Source organism: Alternaria rosae, assembly GCF_020736505.1.
Source record: "Alternaria rosae strain MPI-PUGE-AT-0040 chromosome Unknown BKA58scaffold_8, whole genome shotgun sequence".
Lineage (NCBI taxonomy): Eukaryota > Fungi > Ascomycota > Dothideomycetes > Pleosporales > Pleosporaceae > Alternaria > Alternaria rosae.
The window spans coordinates 1,631,202-1,645,130 of record NW_025763577.1 but is presented as its reverse complement, the minus strand read 5'-3'; the positions used below and the strand labels follow the sequence as shown (position 1 = coordinate 1,645,130).

The 13,929-nt window shown below is 52.7% G+C and overlaps 6 protein-coding genes across 6 annotated transcripts; 2 read left to right on the top strand and 4 right to left on the bottom strand.

The window, feature by feature from the left end:
- Positions 1–79: 79 nt before the first annotated feature.
- Positions 80–1,802, bottom strand: BKA58DRAFT_390518 (peptidase M24, structural domain-containing protein). Its single transcript, XM_046170840.1, has 2 exons — positions 1,477–1,802; positions 80–1,427 (listed from the first exon to the last, which is right to left on the bottom strand). Exons 1-2 carry the CDS (start codon positions 1,670–1,672, stop codon positions 112–114), a joined length of 1,512 nt encoding a protein of 503 aa, XP_046022883.1. The 5' UTR covers positions 1,673–1,802; the 3' UTR covers positions 80–111.
- Positions 1,803–1,804: 2 nt separating this feature from the next.
- BKA58DRAFT_344168 (DHS-like NAD/FAD-binding domain-containing protein) lies at positions 1,805–3,145 on the top strand. The gene is made up of 2 exons (XM_046168393.1): positions 1,805–2,308; positions 2,364–3,145. Exons 1-2 carry the CDS (start codon positions 1,963–1,965, stop codon positions 2,978–2,980), a joined length of 963 nt encoding a protein of 320 aa, XP_046022882.1. The 5' UTR covers positions 1,805–1,962; the 3' UTR covers positions 2,981–3,145.
- On the bottom strand, positions 3,045–5,241 carry BKA58DRAFT_230179 (heterokaryon incompatibility protein-domain-containing protein). Its single transcript, XM_046166464.1, has 2 exons — positions 4,693–5,241; positions 3,045–4,630 (listed from the first exon to the last, which is right to left on the bottom strand). Exons 1-2 carry the CDS (start codon positions 4,966–4,968, stop codon positions 3,110–3,112), a joined length of 1,797 nt encoding a protein of 598 aa, XP_046022881.1. The 5' UTR covers positions 4,969–5,241; the 3' UTR covers positions 3,045–3,109.
- Positions 5,242–5,448: 207 nt separating this feature from the next.
- BKA58DRAFT_423201 (uncharacterized protein) lies at positions 5,449–6,871 on the bottom strand (the record flags this gene model as incomplete). Its single annotated transcript, XM_046172850.1, has 5 exons — positions 5,449–5,853; positions 5,912–6,205; positions 6,263–6,422; positions 6,580–6,702; positions 6,762–6,871. 5 exons carry the CDS (start codon positions 6,869–6,871, stop codon positions 5,449–5,451), a joined length of 1,092 nt encoding a protein of 363 aa, XP_046022880.1.
- Positions 6,872–8,470: 1,599 nt separating this feature from the next.
- On the top strand, positions 8,471–9,820 carry BKA58DRAFT_230073 (uncharacterized protein). Its single transcript, XM_046166462.1, has 2 exons — positions 8,471–8,739; positions 8,796–9,820. The coding sequence occupies exons 1-2, from the start codon at positions 8,624–8,626 to the stop codon at positions 9,700–9,702; spliced, it is 1,023 nt and encodes a 340-aa protein (XP_046022879.1). The 5' UTR covers positions 8,471–8,623; the 3' UTR covers positions 9,703–9,820.
- Positions 9,821–9,873: 53 nt separating this feature from the next.
- BKA58DRAFT_390510 (ubiquitin carboxyl-terminal hydrolase-domain-containing protein) lies at positions 9,874–13,879 on the bottom strand. Its single transcript, XM_046170839.1, has 7 exons — positions 13,640–13,879; positions 13,480–13,587; positions 13,248–13,423; positions 13,060–13,186; positions 12,418–13,013; positions 11,953–12,369; positions 9,874–11,903 (listed from the first exon to the last, which is right to left on the bottom strand). Exons 1-7 carry the CDS (start codon positions 13,658–13,660, stop codon positions 9,941–9,943), a joined length of 3,408 nt encoding a protein of 1,135 aa, XP_046022878.1. The 5' UTR covers positions 13,661–13,879; the 3' UTR covers positions 9,874–9,940.
- Between the last annotated feature and the right edge of the window lie 50 nt (positions 13,880–13,929).

Genomic DNA, 13,929 nt, shown 5'->3' with positions numbered 1-13,929 from the left:
GTTCATAACCGCTGCATCTCTTCACAACACCAGCAGGCTGCACGCGATATTCAAGTCAGGTGATCCATGTGAAGGGTTTGTTCGTGGTAAAGAGGATATCACATTGCAGATCTATAGTTTCGTCTCCGTCCCCCTCAACGCCTCGATATCGACAACTTCCTTGACCGCCTCGGTAGTGAGGACATAGGGACTCTCGTCATCCACACAAACGCTGTCTTCGATCCTCATGCCGATGCCTCTCGCCCACTTGGGCCACCTCTCTTCATTAGGGACGTAAATGCCCGGCTCAACGGTAACACACATGCCCTTTTCAAACTTCCTACTTCGGCTTAGGCCAGGCGAGTCATGCACATCGAGACCAACGTAGTGCCCCACGTGATGTGGAAACAGCGTTTGGATGGCATCGGCATCCATTTCGAAGCCGAGGTCCTTTAGACCTGCGGCTAGCGAGTTGGAAGCCATGTGATGTAGTTTATCGAGCGTAAAGTTTGAATCAGTGCGGCAGAGCGAGATGCAAGATCTTTGCACGGCCAGCAAGAGCGTGTAGAGGTCGCGTTGCGCGGGGGTAAACTTGCCGGATACAGGCCATGTGCGTGTTATATCTGTGACGTAGCCACCGTACTGTGCGCCTGCGTCGACCAAGACGAGTTCTTTGGGGTTGAGAAGCATGTCGTTGGAGACGTAGTGGATGGTGTTTGCGTTGATGCCGCCAGCTACGACGGGGACGTAGGCAGGGCCGTCACAGTTGTCTTGCTTGAACCAGTAGTCGAGGAAGGAATCGAGGTCTTTCTCTGTTGTGAAGGATTGCCGCATTGCGTCTGTGATGGCGCGGCCCGAGTGCTGGCCTGCGCGGCGCATGTTTGTGATTTCGGCTTCGGATTTGATAAGGCGGAGTTCGTTGACGAGGGGGCGGAGGGGTCGGAGGCTTGCGGATGCGTCGCGGAAGACGTTGAATATGCCGCCTGTGCGTGAGGGCTCTGCGCCGGCGAGGTACCGTGATAGCAGGTTTTTGGATACGCGGGATTGGGGGAGATCGGTGTATATGGCTTGCGCACGCTTGACAATGTCGGGGAGCAGACGGGGTAGGTCGTCGATACTGCCGCTCACGTCGGCGTTGAAGACGTCTTCTGCAGCCTCAACGCCTGATCTTGGCCCTTCCCAGGCTTCCACCTTGGGATCCTTGGGCCGGACGTACAGGTGGAATGTGTGCTCCCCATCTTCGTGTTTCTCTATTATGGCCACTGCATCCTGCTCTCTAAATCCCGTCAGATAGAGGAAGTCTGGATCCTGGTGGAACTTGTAGAAGACGGCGCCGGACGCATATTTCAGGTCGTTTGCGGCGAGGATGGCGGTCGAGTTTGGGGGCAGTTCTCTGGCGAGGGCGACGCGGCGTTGGTGGTACTCTAATGCAGTGATACCGGGGGTGACTGCAATGCATGTCAGTAGAGGGTAAAACGTTGCTCGGGCGGTCATCACCTTCCCCGGCCTTCAGTAGGTGTGGATGCGTTTCATGGAGCGGTTGGCCAAATCGGAGTTCAGCGGCGGGCACAGCAGCGGCAGCATACGCCCTCGTGCCGCCTACTCTGGGCTGCACCCTCCCGACCCGTCTCGCAGCATCGCACCTGTATGGCACGCGTGCAGCAGGTCGCAGCCATCTTATCGCAAAAGTCATGGTCGTTGGCGGAGGTTGGCTCGGGCGAATTAAGCTTCGGCGGAAGAGGCATCGGTTTCCCGAGCTGGTGGGCGCTAGGCCGATGGTGGGGAAGCCTGACGTACCTTGCAGGTGCCACTACCGCCGCAGCTTCCCCCTCCCCGCAAACACCTCCAGGCCCCCATTTCTGCCTGTCGGACAAACAACGCACACATGACACGGCCGGACTCTTGTCTTCCTCCTCTTCGCATGCCCAGTCTGCGAAGAAGACCACCACCACCACCGTGACGCTGCCCACTATCATCCGCAGAATGGCCTCTTCGGTCGCCAGACCCAGCGTGGTTCCGCCCAAGGACCTCGAGAGCTTCCAGCAACACCTGAACAAGTCGACGCGTATTCTGGCGCTTCTCGGTGCGGGGCTATCAGCTTCCTCTGGACTACCCACTTTTCGAGGTGCTGGGGGCATGTGGAGGACGCATGACGCGACATCACTAGCAACTCCCCAGGCCTTTGAGCGAAATCCAGGACTCGTGTGGCAGTTCTACAGCTACCGACGGCACATGGCACTCAAAGCCAAGCCCAATCCTGCGCACTACGCCCTTGCCGAATTGGCGAGGAAGAAGGAGAACTTCATCACGCTGAGTCAGAACGTCGATGGTGAGTATCCACATAACATCCCTAGCAGTCGTATGGCTAACACTATCACTACCAGGCCTATCACCGCGCGCTCAACACCCCGCCGAACAACTCAAACTCCTGCACGGCTCTCTCTTCGACCTCAAGTGCTCAGACTTCTTCTGCAACTACTCGGAGCGGAATAACTACACCGACCCTATTGTGCCTGCACTCGCCATACCGACCGACGAGTCCGACCCAACTACGAACGCTGCTCTTGCCGCGCGCGAACTAGACATCTCAGATATCAACGTCGAGATTCCGGAACTCGACTACAAGCACCTCCCTCATTGCCCTGAATGCAAGAACGGTCTACTACGTCCGGGTGTGGTCTGGTTCGGTGAAACACTGCCTAAGAAGGTCATGGAGGATGTCGATGAATTCATTGAGGACGAACAGGATATCGATCTCATTATGGTCATTGGGACGAGTGCGAAGGTATATCCTGCAGCGGGTTATGTGGACCTTGCGCGCAACAAGGGAGCAAGGGTCGCCATTATCAACATGGACGCCAACGATGTTCCTGCAGGAGGGCTTTACGATGGGGATTGGTTCTTTCAGGGCGATGCGGCGCAGATTGTGCCCGAGTTGCTGAAGAGCGTTATCGGAGAGATTGATACTGAGAAGATGGGTGATGCTGCGGAAGCGGCTTGAGACTTGCCAGCGCCTTCTGAGGCGCTTGTTGCAAGTCGGTTATAGAAGTTAGAGAAGATGGTGGCCTGACTGCACTTGGTCCACTAATGGTTGAATTGTTCCATTGACAATCACGACGACCTGTGCTGCTTACGCAAGTATGAACTCATCTGCATCCGCCTCATCCCAAATCACTTCTTCCCCACGCATAGCGCTTTCAAAGTAGCACTGACCCATCAAGCGATAATAACCGCTTGTCTGACGACGTAAAACAAATGGCACCTGAGAGCCGTGCACGACACATATCAAATCACCCTCGCAAACAGATCGATGTGCAAGCCCAAGTCTCCAATCGCGTCCTACGATAATCTGTCGGCCCCAAGCTACGCGAGCATGATCGCGGAACCTAGTTGCTCGTTTGCCAAAATCGTCGACCTTCTTGGACCGACTCATTGCGGCTACATCGCGCTCTTTTGATGCTTCCTGAATCGCTAAGTACGTTGAGGCTAGCTCGTCTATATCAGAAGCTGGTAGACCCTCGCTGCAGTGCTCCCTGAGCTTTTGGTTTAGAGTGAAAGAACCGTCGGCTAAGATAACTTTCAACAGACGCTGCATTGATGGGGCAATCGTCTTCTCTAGCCACATCTGTCCCAGAAGTTTGTGTAGATGTAGCAAGTTGAGGTAAGAGAAAACGTCCCATCCATGGCGGTTTGCAAGCGGCTCTGCAAGGCCCTTAGTAAAAGCAAGCGTGTTCGCCACCTCACCAATAATCTTCCCCGCAACCACCAGATGCGGAGTGGCGAGGTCCTTCACCGCTCTAGCCTCATAGTGTCTCCCGGCAGAAGCATCAAAGTAAATCCAACTCCTCGGAAACACCAACGGTTCCGCCTCGGGCGTCCTCGACCAATCTGGCACCCAAGATGGCAAAATGGGCCACCGACTCGCATCTTCGTCTTTCCGGTGCAGCAGCCCGAACAAGTTCAAACTGCCTGTAGCCTCGATGATCGCTTTGGTAGCTACGCAAGGTACAGCATCCCAGTCCATGTCGTAGTCAGGCATGATGCTCACCCGCTGATCTCGCTGGAGCCCCAGGAAGGCGAAAATGATATCATGTCGGCTTGACGTCTGGGATCGAGGCGCAAAGATGGATAGGGAATGGTAGAAACATGTCGCTTCATTAGGGGTTGGGCCCCGCTGGTACCGCGCTTGCATCCGCAGTCGCAAGATCTCGTTCAGAACGATGTATCCGGGGAGTTGGCGTAGGTTGACGTAGTCCCTCTGTGTGAGATACCGTTCTGCGCTCCGGAAGTGGACTATGACGGCCCATAAATCTTCTATGGAGAAGTTGAAGGCGCCGAGGAAGCAGGATGCGAGGGTGGGTAGGGCTGCTTCTTGCACTACCCATGCTCGGGTAAACCATGGTAGGGCTAGGAGGTTTCGAACGAAGGACTGGGGGCCGGGTTGTTCCAGACGGGATGCTGATAAGGGTGTGTGTTTGGTCTTTTGCTGGATTTCTAAAGGTGGTGTGGGTCCTAGGTAGTATGACATGTAATTTGGATCGTTTATCTCTTGCCCGAGCCAGATCAACACCCGTTGACATTTGCTGTATATCTCGCCCATGAGAGCTACTTGCTGGTTGCGATCGGGGATACTTGTCTGATCAACACATAACTATGAATGTCACGATAGAGTCAGTTAGACACCTCCATCTGTTTCGTAGAGTATTGCCGTACCTGATCGACCCAAAGGTAGCCTGTTTGGCAATGAGGCCGAATCCGCGTGAGTGTAGTACGCAAAGTGGGAGTGATATTGACCAATGTTCCACAGTCAAGCTTGAAGACACACGATTTGTCTTGCTCGCCCCATACATAGGAAATTGTCTCATATGGAGGTGGTGCATCCAGTGACGCATCTACAAGAGTTGGTTCTGCTCCATACTGCGAAGCCTTTGGTAGTTTGAGAAGTCTGATGTGACGTTCCGCGAGAGATTTATATTCGTGGTGGGCCATTTCAGAACAAGGGTTCTGCGTCCTGGAATCATGTGTCTGAATTGGAACTCTTCTTTAACTTAATCACATGAACTGCTGGTTATTGACGGTGGGCTTTCCTAGAAAGAAATGCGTCTGACTCGTTATCGACGCGTTATCGGTACTGGTGAAAGCGACTACAGTTCAAAGCCATGGCAATGCGCTGTAGGCCAGCGTTGATCATGAATGACACTGTATGCCTGTAGTCTCGAGAGGGTTCTGTTGCAATGGTTGTATTTCCGAGCACCAATCTTGGCAAGTTGACGCGGAGATTTTGTGCCTGCCGCTCGGGCGGGGAAGACCCTGAGAGGGCCGCTAGCGTGGTTATACCGCGCGTGATTGGTTATCATCACCTGTCTTGCATATACTAGGCATAGTCCACGATTGACATACTGGTGTTGCTGAATCTTGGATCAATACACTCAGAGGTTGGTTTCATGGTCGGACTACCAATCATGAATACTATACATTGCTATGCCTCACACCATCATATCCTTGAGGTTCCCCGTGCCTTCCATGTACAGAATCTCTCATGTAGTCTTCCTCGATCCTTGTTTCTACCGTCTTTGTGATGCCTTCGGCGCCGAGTATGGATTCTTCACTTGTATTGCGAGTACCTCCTGCTGGGATCTTGCTAGTTCTTTTGGTTCCATTGAACGAGTACAGCTCCATATGTCCCCTTGAACGTGTTCGAGCGGTACGGCTCAGCATCTTTGAGTTCGGCCCACCAGTCCCGTAGGAAACTGGGTACTGGCCGGATGAGCCGTGGGATAAGGATGTGAATGCCTTAGTAAGAAGAGGTCGAAGCGCTGGGGCGGAAGCAGATATGATGGCTGCGTTGACTTCGATCTGAGAGAGTAAGAGGATCTGATGCATTGTTAGCATTTGCAAGAATAGTGACGATCTCCATTAGGTTGGTACTTACGAACACATCATCATACGGTGGATCATCAGTCACAGCGTACACGTAAAGAGCGTACAGTCGAACGATAGAGGCGATCACTGCTACGCCACCGACCATGAACACACCGAGGAGCGCAAATCGCTTGGTCCGTTGAAGTTTCAGCTGTCCAAAAGCGCGCATCGGCATAACCAAGATGAAGATATCGGTGAGGATGTTCACGGAAGCCATCGCAAAGTATGTCGTAGGCAGGTCATTACATCCTTTCGGGAAGGTGGGGGACCATGCTCTCCATGGCTCTTTTCCGCACTCGAAGGCCTGGATAAGTCAGAGGTAAGCTCAGGAAGGTATACGGCAGCTGAGCACATAACCTACGTTGACGAACGTGACCACGATGGTCTGAATAGTGACGAATGCGGCTACACCGTACACGGTATAGCGAAACTTGGTTTGGGTGAAGATTCGATGGTAGAGGGCCAAGATGCTGGCTTTGACGAAAAACAATGCCCATGGGTACACGAGCTGATACGCATACCTGAAGTCAAGTTAGTCTTTAGACTTCTTTATGTATGCTATGTGTCTTACCAGTGCTTGAATGTAGGAATCAAAATGATCGAAGCATCTAGATCGGCGTTGTGTCGACTTTGCCTTCTGTCAGCTACCATCTGTGATATAGACACTGACATACCTACCCAGTGCCCCAGCTAACAAGAAATCCATTTTGGATACCGAGAGAAACAGATACTAGCCACGCAGCTATCATGAATTTATCATCAAGTCCTACATGCCGTATGAAAGTGAGGCGACAATAAAGCCTAGGGAAAGATGAGCAGGTCTTCAATGAGGGTATAGATACGGATTTGACGGGTCTCACCTGGACGCTACCGCTATCGTCGCGAAGAAGAGTAGAATACCAGTCGTAATCACGAACATGGGCTGCCGCGAGCCATTATCCCAAGTGATACCGTAACCACCGTCTGCCATATTGTTGGTATGCATTCAAATCAGGATGATCTGGCATAACGGGCACGAACCATGGCTATGAATGATGCCAGCTTCTCCTCGAACATGCCCAGCCGTGTCGCAAATAGACATTGTCCAACAGCTTCATCTTGCAAATCCTTCTATTATTACATGCCGCACTTCCAAGAGGACTGTATGAACTCCTTCCTCAGCGGCTAATGTCTCCGAGCCACCATTGGATAGACAACACGGCTAGAGGACGACAGAGTACGAAGGATTCGCGGACTTCGGTGCGACTGTCCTGGTCGGGCCATGGTGGATGTTGGTGATGCGGCTCTTCGCTCCAAATAGTCTAGCTCCCCTCGGCTATCTGCGAGGCGGGACTGGACTCACCCGCGCTCTCCCCATTCCCCAGCCGAGAGCCGGTACCCAGGAGAGCAGCGCGAATGAAAGTGAAGGGCCTTGGGATGAAGGAACGCTCCGTTGTCGCCTAGACCAGAGCTATACAGCAGGTCCGTGCCGTGCCTTCTCTTCCCAGCATGTAATCCCGTTCGCCACCATTGACCCTATTTTTTCCCGTCAATCGCCAACAAGAACACCTGGGCATGCTGGAGTCCTTCTAATTAGTAAACACACGACTCATACGCCGATTGTGTCGCAGCGCGGAGGCGGGCCAAACCGACCCGTGGGTTCTCCCGTCCCTAGCCCACATGTCTCATCGCAACAAATGTGCTGCTTGAGCGAAGACACGCGTCCGAGGGAGAAAAAAATCGAAGGAGACAATACGCCTCCGAGCAGTTGCTCCCTTCCTACTCAAAGCGTCCCATGCTACCATCAATACGACAGGATCGAAAGGATGAGAGAAGAAAACACGCATCCATCTTAGCTATCTCGGCAACCACCTCTTGGCAATGCAAGGTAAATCCTATAGGAATCTCCAGACCGGCCCACCGGCCACAATCATCCGAAATTGTTGTATCCTTCAATGCTTAGGCAAACATAGAACGTGCGTTTCCGCTTCGTACTGGTCTAGTCATACCACCATATCTAGCTAGTAGACCGTGGGCGCGCATGGGTGAACTCAAAGCAAGAACGTCTATACTCGCCTCCCACATAGAGAGCCTCCGAACCAATTGGCTCCGCTTACGCGCCACATGGGAGGAATACGAGCCGTCCAAGCCCTCGGTAGCTTACATTTGACGGAGCATCCACACTAGACACGCTACATCCTTCGCTCGGGATATTTTCCTTAGGTCCAACAGACGTTTGAAAGTCAATTTGCGATAAGGGAACCTCATGCAAGTAAGAGATTGAACAGTTTTGGCCTACAAGGGCATACAACAAGGTATTTGGACAACATGATGGCTATGCAGATCTCTGTGCCGCACACTAACGCATGTAACAATTTGATTAGCAGCTACGCATTCAACTTTTCCTTGCATGCGGCGCGGCTGCATGTCTCCTGAATCGCCATGCATACAGGAATTTTCCAGGCCCCGGACATCGCTCCAAATCCCACGGTGTAGGGTCCAACGTCCCGTTTCTATTCCCAATGCTCACGTCCGTTCGCCACTCATTGCCCTTTGCTCTAATTTTGATAGCGTTCATGTCGTTCGATGGGTCCTGCACGGGTAGAATGCGCCTGATAAGGCCTACAATGAGCCGTACATAAAGCTTGACGCTCACCATCTTTACAAGTCTCCAGGGACCTCAAGACTCCGCCTTCGAACAATCTGAAACACATATCTGCGCATTTCAACTTCAACCGCAAATATGGTCAAGATCAACGTCCTCATCTCTTCGCTCTGTCTGGCTTCGTCGGCAGTAGCAGCGGCTCTTCCTGCACCTGCAGCCAAGACATGCAAGAACCCCATCAAGCGCTACGAATGGTAGGTCCAACACATCAGAAACACCTCTGAAACTCTACTGACCAACTTTTTTTTAGGAAACAACTCTCAATCCCGCAGAAGAAGGCATACATCGATGCAGTACTTTGCCTAGCGTCAAAGCCCGCCATCTCCGGCATCGAAGGCGCCATCAACCGTTTCGACGACTTCCAAGCCGTCCACAGTAGCCAAACCCCCGACATCCACTGGGTCGGCCACTTCACACTCTGGCACCGCTACTTCGTCGCAACCTACGAGAAGGCTCTACGGGAAGAATGCGGCTACACCGGCGGCCAACCCTACTGGGACTGGTCTGCGGACGCGGAGCCCCAAAACCCCACATCAACACGCATCTTCGACTCTGAGATCTGGCAGCCAGACACCGGTTTCGGTGGCAATGGTGTCAAGGTCGACCCCACACCCGAGACAAACCCCTTTGGTGTCGAGGGCGGAACAGGTGGCGGATGCGTTACGAATGGTCCTTTCACACCCGACAAGTTCATGGTCAACTTCCCGGAACCTCACTGCCTGAAGCGCGATTTCGTCCCTACCCTTATCAACGTGTGGGCCGACCAAAAGCTCGTCGACAAGGTCATGGCTTCGAAGGACTACACAGGCTTTGCCCGTGCGGTCGAGGGCGAAGCTACCTTCGCCGTGCCCAATATCCACGGCAGTGGCCACTTCGGTGTTGGCGGTGCTTTGGGACAGGCTGGTGACGCGAACAACAGCCCGGGTGAACCAGTATTCTACCTCCACCACGGCAACATCGACCACATCTTCTCGATGTGGCAGCAGAAGGATCTGAAGAACCGCCTTCACCAGGTTGGTGGTCCGATCATTCCTTTCGACTACAGTGGCAAGAACGTTACTCTTGACTTTGAGGTTGGTCTGGGCAAGCTGGCGCCGACTGTTAAGCTGAGGGATCTTTTGGACACTCAGGGTAAATTGCTTTGCTACTCTTACTAGAAACAGTAGCTGGGTTGAACACTTCATGTGTATAATTACTAAATAATACATCATCTAAACATGTTTCTGTTTCTATTTGGTCGTCTTTATGGACACCAACAAACTTGCACTCAGTTACTGCCTGTGGAAAGATAAGGAAGCCCGAGTAATGAACGGCAGAATGTGGAAGGCTTTGGCGGATAAATATTCGATTTCCTAATAGTAGCATTTCGTTTCTACCTACATACAAAGTCCTACCTCAGCGTCTGAGAGGACTACGGAAGCCCATACTGCCAAACTGACTACCTCCCTTCTTCGGTGTCGTCATAGGATCCGGTACATCCCCGCCGTAGCTACCACTCACAGCCCTATGTCCCTGCCCACCATTCCCAACAGCCTTTCCCCCACTACCAGGCGCCTTGAACCCCACCAAACTGCCCTTAGCATATACGTCATTCAACATCTGTTCTAGCACGCCCGCATCATCAAACTCCTGCCACTTTCTCCAAAGCTTCAGAGCTGTCGTCGCGTCCTCGATCGAATCGTGTGTATCCTCTTGGATGCTCTCTTTGAGTACACACCAAGCCAAGAACTTCAGATTCAGTTTCCGCTTGAAGTCTGGTTTGAACCATAGGTTACTTGTATCGACGACTTGGTTCTTGGGAACGTGGATGTTGATGGTGCGGAAGTCGTTGGCAAGTGAATGGCCGACGAATACGCATCCCAGATTCAGTAGCAACCATAGCTTCTTGTAGGCGTGTTTCAAGGATACGGGCGCATGTGGAGAGGTTTCGCGGCTGAGGTCACCTGGAGATATACCAGACCATTCGGTGAGATAGTCGACAACTTGTTCGGTCACAGCGATGTAGTCGTCGATGAAGGGAAGGCCTGCCTGCTCTCCTTCGCCGCGACATACAGAGACACGAGCAAGGCCCTTGCGATCCGGACGAATAGTTTGGCGGGTGCCATCGGCCTTCATCTCGATCTCCTCAGCTTGTAGGCGGATGAACTCGGCGTCGATGGCAACTGGGTAGCCAGGGCGTGGCTCCTCTGAGGAGTGTTGAAGCAGCTTGAATTTCGCCTCGGGAGGCGTTGGGTTGGACGACCACCACCTGTATAGAATGGAAGTGTCGAGGTTTTGTTTCCACGAATCGTCGATCTTGTTACGGGCAGACTTCAGCTGGAAGGTCAGGACAGACGGAAGCTTCCAGCTAGTGTCGAAACGCAGTGCCTCCTCTTTAGGTATTGGCCGCACCAAGAAGTCGTTGAACAGGTGCCATCTATCCTCCAAGTCCTCTTCCCGTGAAGAAGGTGCAGTATTGATGGTCGCTACCAGATGAGGTTTCTGACGCTCGCCACTGTTTATGTCCGCGACGACCCCGACAAGTTCATACACCATGATCTGATGTACTCCGCGTTGCAAATGTAGCTTCAGGTCTTGGCCTTCAAAACAGTAGAACTGACCTTGATCTACTATGATCCCGATCTCTTGCGGAAGCCAATTGGGTGTTGACCACAACAGCTTAGCTTCATGGCTTTGTATGGCAGCGTTGAGCATCAACACTCCCGGCACGGACTGTATCGTCTTGCGCTGCACCATCTGCTGATAACGGTTGCACTTCGTGCACCAACCTCGAGTCTGATCTTGTCGTTCGACGCTCGCTTTCAAGATTTGTGAAAAGGTCGGACGTGCGATTCTTGTGTTCTTCATCACATGCTTGGCGGGGTAAACTAGCTCATTGACGAAGTTCTTGCCTCCACGAATAGTTTCGTTGTTGCACTGTGCACATCTCATGCTTGCTTTTGCTTGGGTCTCTAGCACTTGGTCCATGGCTGAAGGCCCAGTGTGACCTGGAAGCATTTGTCGAAATTCCTCGGAGACCTTGTCGAGCAGAAAGCGATTGAGGTTTTGGATCATGGTTGTAAGCGCAACATTGGGGGCAAACTCCTCGAGCAGATTCAGTGAGACCGCATTCGAAAGGCCACTAAAGGTCTTCAGGAAGTTGGATGCTTGACAGTTGAGCCCAGCCGCTTTTTCAAGCATATCGATAAGGAATCCCAGTTCGCAAAGAAGACAAGACTCAAAGAGGCACGGCGAAGCAGTGTGCTGCAGAGCTAGATTCCGTAACAGCGGCGTGAAGCGGAAGAGTTGCAAAAGGGAGTTAGCGTAAGAGTTGGTGATGTGAGTCTCTAGGCCAGAGTAGGGTGTCTGGTTGTAGTATCTGATACCGTGTCAGCGCAAGCGCAAATAATATTGTTTAGAAGACATACGCAAAGTCGAAATCGTCAACACCGAATTTGCTATATTTGATCTCCACGTTTCCATACATGGCAGGGACATCTTTGCGCGTAACATCGTCGAGGTGCAAGTCGGTCAAAGTCTCCATAGTCTCTGATAGCCTGGCATCTGGCTCGGTGAAGGACTGTGATGCCCGAGCTTTCTCACTCAGAAATTTGGGGGCAGATAGGGATTCGCTAACTCTATCCACCTGGCGTGTTGCTTCAGCTTGGTTTCTGAGCTTCGTTTTAGGATTCTTAGCGAAGAAACCAATCTCAGTGCGCGTCATGTTGTTTAGTATCATACTATCAATCTTAGGTGGAGGGGCGCCGACTTCGAAAACTAGATGACTAGGCCAGCTCGATAGCAGCTGTTCCTTGTAATACGGCATACCAACAGTACTTAGGGGCCTGGAAAAGGTAAGCAACATGTACAACTTGGCAATCGGCAGGACCTACGTGTCAGGGCTCCAGTCCATCTGTGGCGGCGGTGGGACATTGTGATCTGCAGTCTCTGTTGGGTTGCTGTATTCTGGGAAGTGCACCTTGGTCGGAGAACCCCACAGATGTATGTGCGAGTTGGAGTCTGCTAGTGCAATAGCCTCGCCGGAAGGTGCCATCTCAAAGCCAGTGAGGAACGAATCATAAAAGTTCAGCTGCCGGAGATTGGCCGAGTCTGGGTTCATAAGATCGATAACCTGCATCTGGCCGTTTTGAGAGGCAATGAAAGCTGTAGTGGACATACGAGGATGCATGCGCACATAGGCTGCACCTGTGTGGAACGGGATAGGAGGAAGCTGCTTAAGCGTCTTCAAAGAGAAGACATTGGTGAATGGGTCCAGCATGTATGCATATTGCTGCCGCGGAGACCATCCGCATGTTGCGAGAAAGTCGCCCTTTGCGTCCATGTCGCTGATACTACCAGTATGACCTTCGAAAACCTTGATGACGGAAAGCGAGTTTGAGTCCAAGATGTGGATGCCACCGTTTTTCGTAGCGGCGCAAAGGTACTGTCCGGCGCGTTTCATGATTGTGTACTGAGATTCGGCCGGGAGCTTCTATTCGTTAGCTCGGAGTAGTTGATTAAGGCACACGACATACCGTATGTGTGATGACGCCCTTCTCCACGTCTACTTTGAACATTTGCGCCTGACATCCTGCGACGAGGATCTCGCGCGTGCCTTTGGAGGTGAAGTTCATGCATGTCATATCCTTGAACTCGGCGCTCCTATACGCTGATGGTCAGCCGCTGCCCTTGTGCGCTCCTTCCCCTCTCGTGGCCAACATACGTCAGATGCCATTGTGTGAGTCCGCGGCGGTGGGAGTAATGGACGCTTTGTTTAGAGATGGAGAGGATGCCCTTCTCGGTGAAGAGAAACTGCTTGACAGGGCCGTCGGGAGGCGCATGTCCGCGGTACGAAGTGTAGCGTTCGAGGTGAGGGCCGTAGAAGGACGTGACGCGCCCCTGCGAAGATGTCAGTCTCACGGCACCTGGCACGGACCGCGTGTGAACGTACTCACATGATTGTTTCCTGTCCATAGCAGTTCTTGTGTTGTGTCGAAAGCGAATGTCGATATGGGTACAGCGGGTAGGTGTGGTCCTGGGGGCGGCAATTGAGCGATGGCTAGCTGCGCAGAGGTCAGCACGGCAGGCGTCGTTGGTATGCCGTCGGATCCCTACCTCGTCCCAGTCCGCCTCCATACTGAAGTCGCGTGTTGCAATCCAGTAGCTCTACGGAGCAGTCCCGACATGCCTTGCGCTGTGTGGTTGACGGACGCGTCGCGGTAGTTGGAGCACTGAGGCGTGGGGTGAGGTCGGAGCTAGAAGACGCGAGGATGTGTTCTGGTGGGACAGCGGGGCATCCGGGAACAAAGCCGCGACCACCGCCTTGGAAGGTGCTCGGCAACTCAACGTCCTTCGCGTAGAACACGAGTCTACACTTGTTGTTCATGAACATGGCACGGCATGGC

What these genes read in the sequence shown, in the direction of transcription:
- BKA58DRAFT_390518 (XM_046170840.1), bottom strand. Translation starts at nt 1,672, where the DNA reads ATGACTTTTGCGATAAGATGGCTGCGACCTGCTGCACGCGTGCCATAC. An exon ending in CCTACTGAAGGCCGGGGAAG is followed by an intron (nt 1,428 to 1,476) that starts GTGATGACCGCC and finishes CATGCATTGCAG; the next exon opens with TCACCCCCGGTATCACTGCA.
- BKA58DRAFT_230073 (XM_046166462.1), top strand. Translation starts at nt 8,624, where the DNA reads ATGGTCAAGATCAACGTCCTCATCTCTTCGCTCTGTCTGGCTTCGTCG. An exon ending in CCCATCAAGCGCTACGAATG is followed by an intron (nt 8,740 to 8,795) that starts GTAGGTCCAACA and finishes ACTTTTTTTTAG; the next exon opens with GAAACAACTCTCAATCCCGC.
- BKA58DRAFT_230179 (XM_046166464.1), bottom strand. Translation starts at nt 4,968, where the DNA reads ATGGCCCACCACGAATATAAATCTCTCGCGGAACGTCACATCAGACTT. An exon ending in GCTACCTTTGGGTCGATCAG is followed by an intron (nt 4,631 to 4,692) that starts GTACGGCAATAC and finishes TGACATTCATAG; the next exon opens with TTATGTGTTGATCAGACAAG.
- BKA58DRAFT_390510 (XM_046170839.1), bottom strand. Translation starts at nt 13,660, where the DNA reads ATGGAGGCGGACTGGGACGAG. An exon ending in CTCACACAATGGCATCTGAC is followed by an intron (nt 13,187 to 13,247) that starts GTATGTTGGCCA and finishes ATCAGCGTATAG; the next exon opens with GAGCGCCGAGTTCAAGGATA. An exon ending in GTTGACGATTTCGACTTTGC is followed by an intron (nt 11,904 to 11,952) that starts GTATGTCTTCTA and finishes ACACGGTATCAG; the next exon opens with ATACTACAACCAGACACCCT.
- BKA58DRAFT_344168 (XM_046168393.1), top strand. Translation starts at nt 1,963, where the DNA reads ATGGCCTCTTCGGTCGCCAGACCCAGCGTGGTTCCGCCCAAGGACCTC. An exon ending in GCTGAGTCAGAACGTCGATG is followed by an intron (nt 2,309 to 2,363) that starts GTGAGTATCCAC and finishes TATCACTACCAG; the next exon opens with GCCTATCACCGCGCGCTCAA.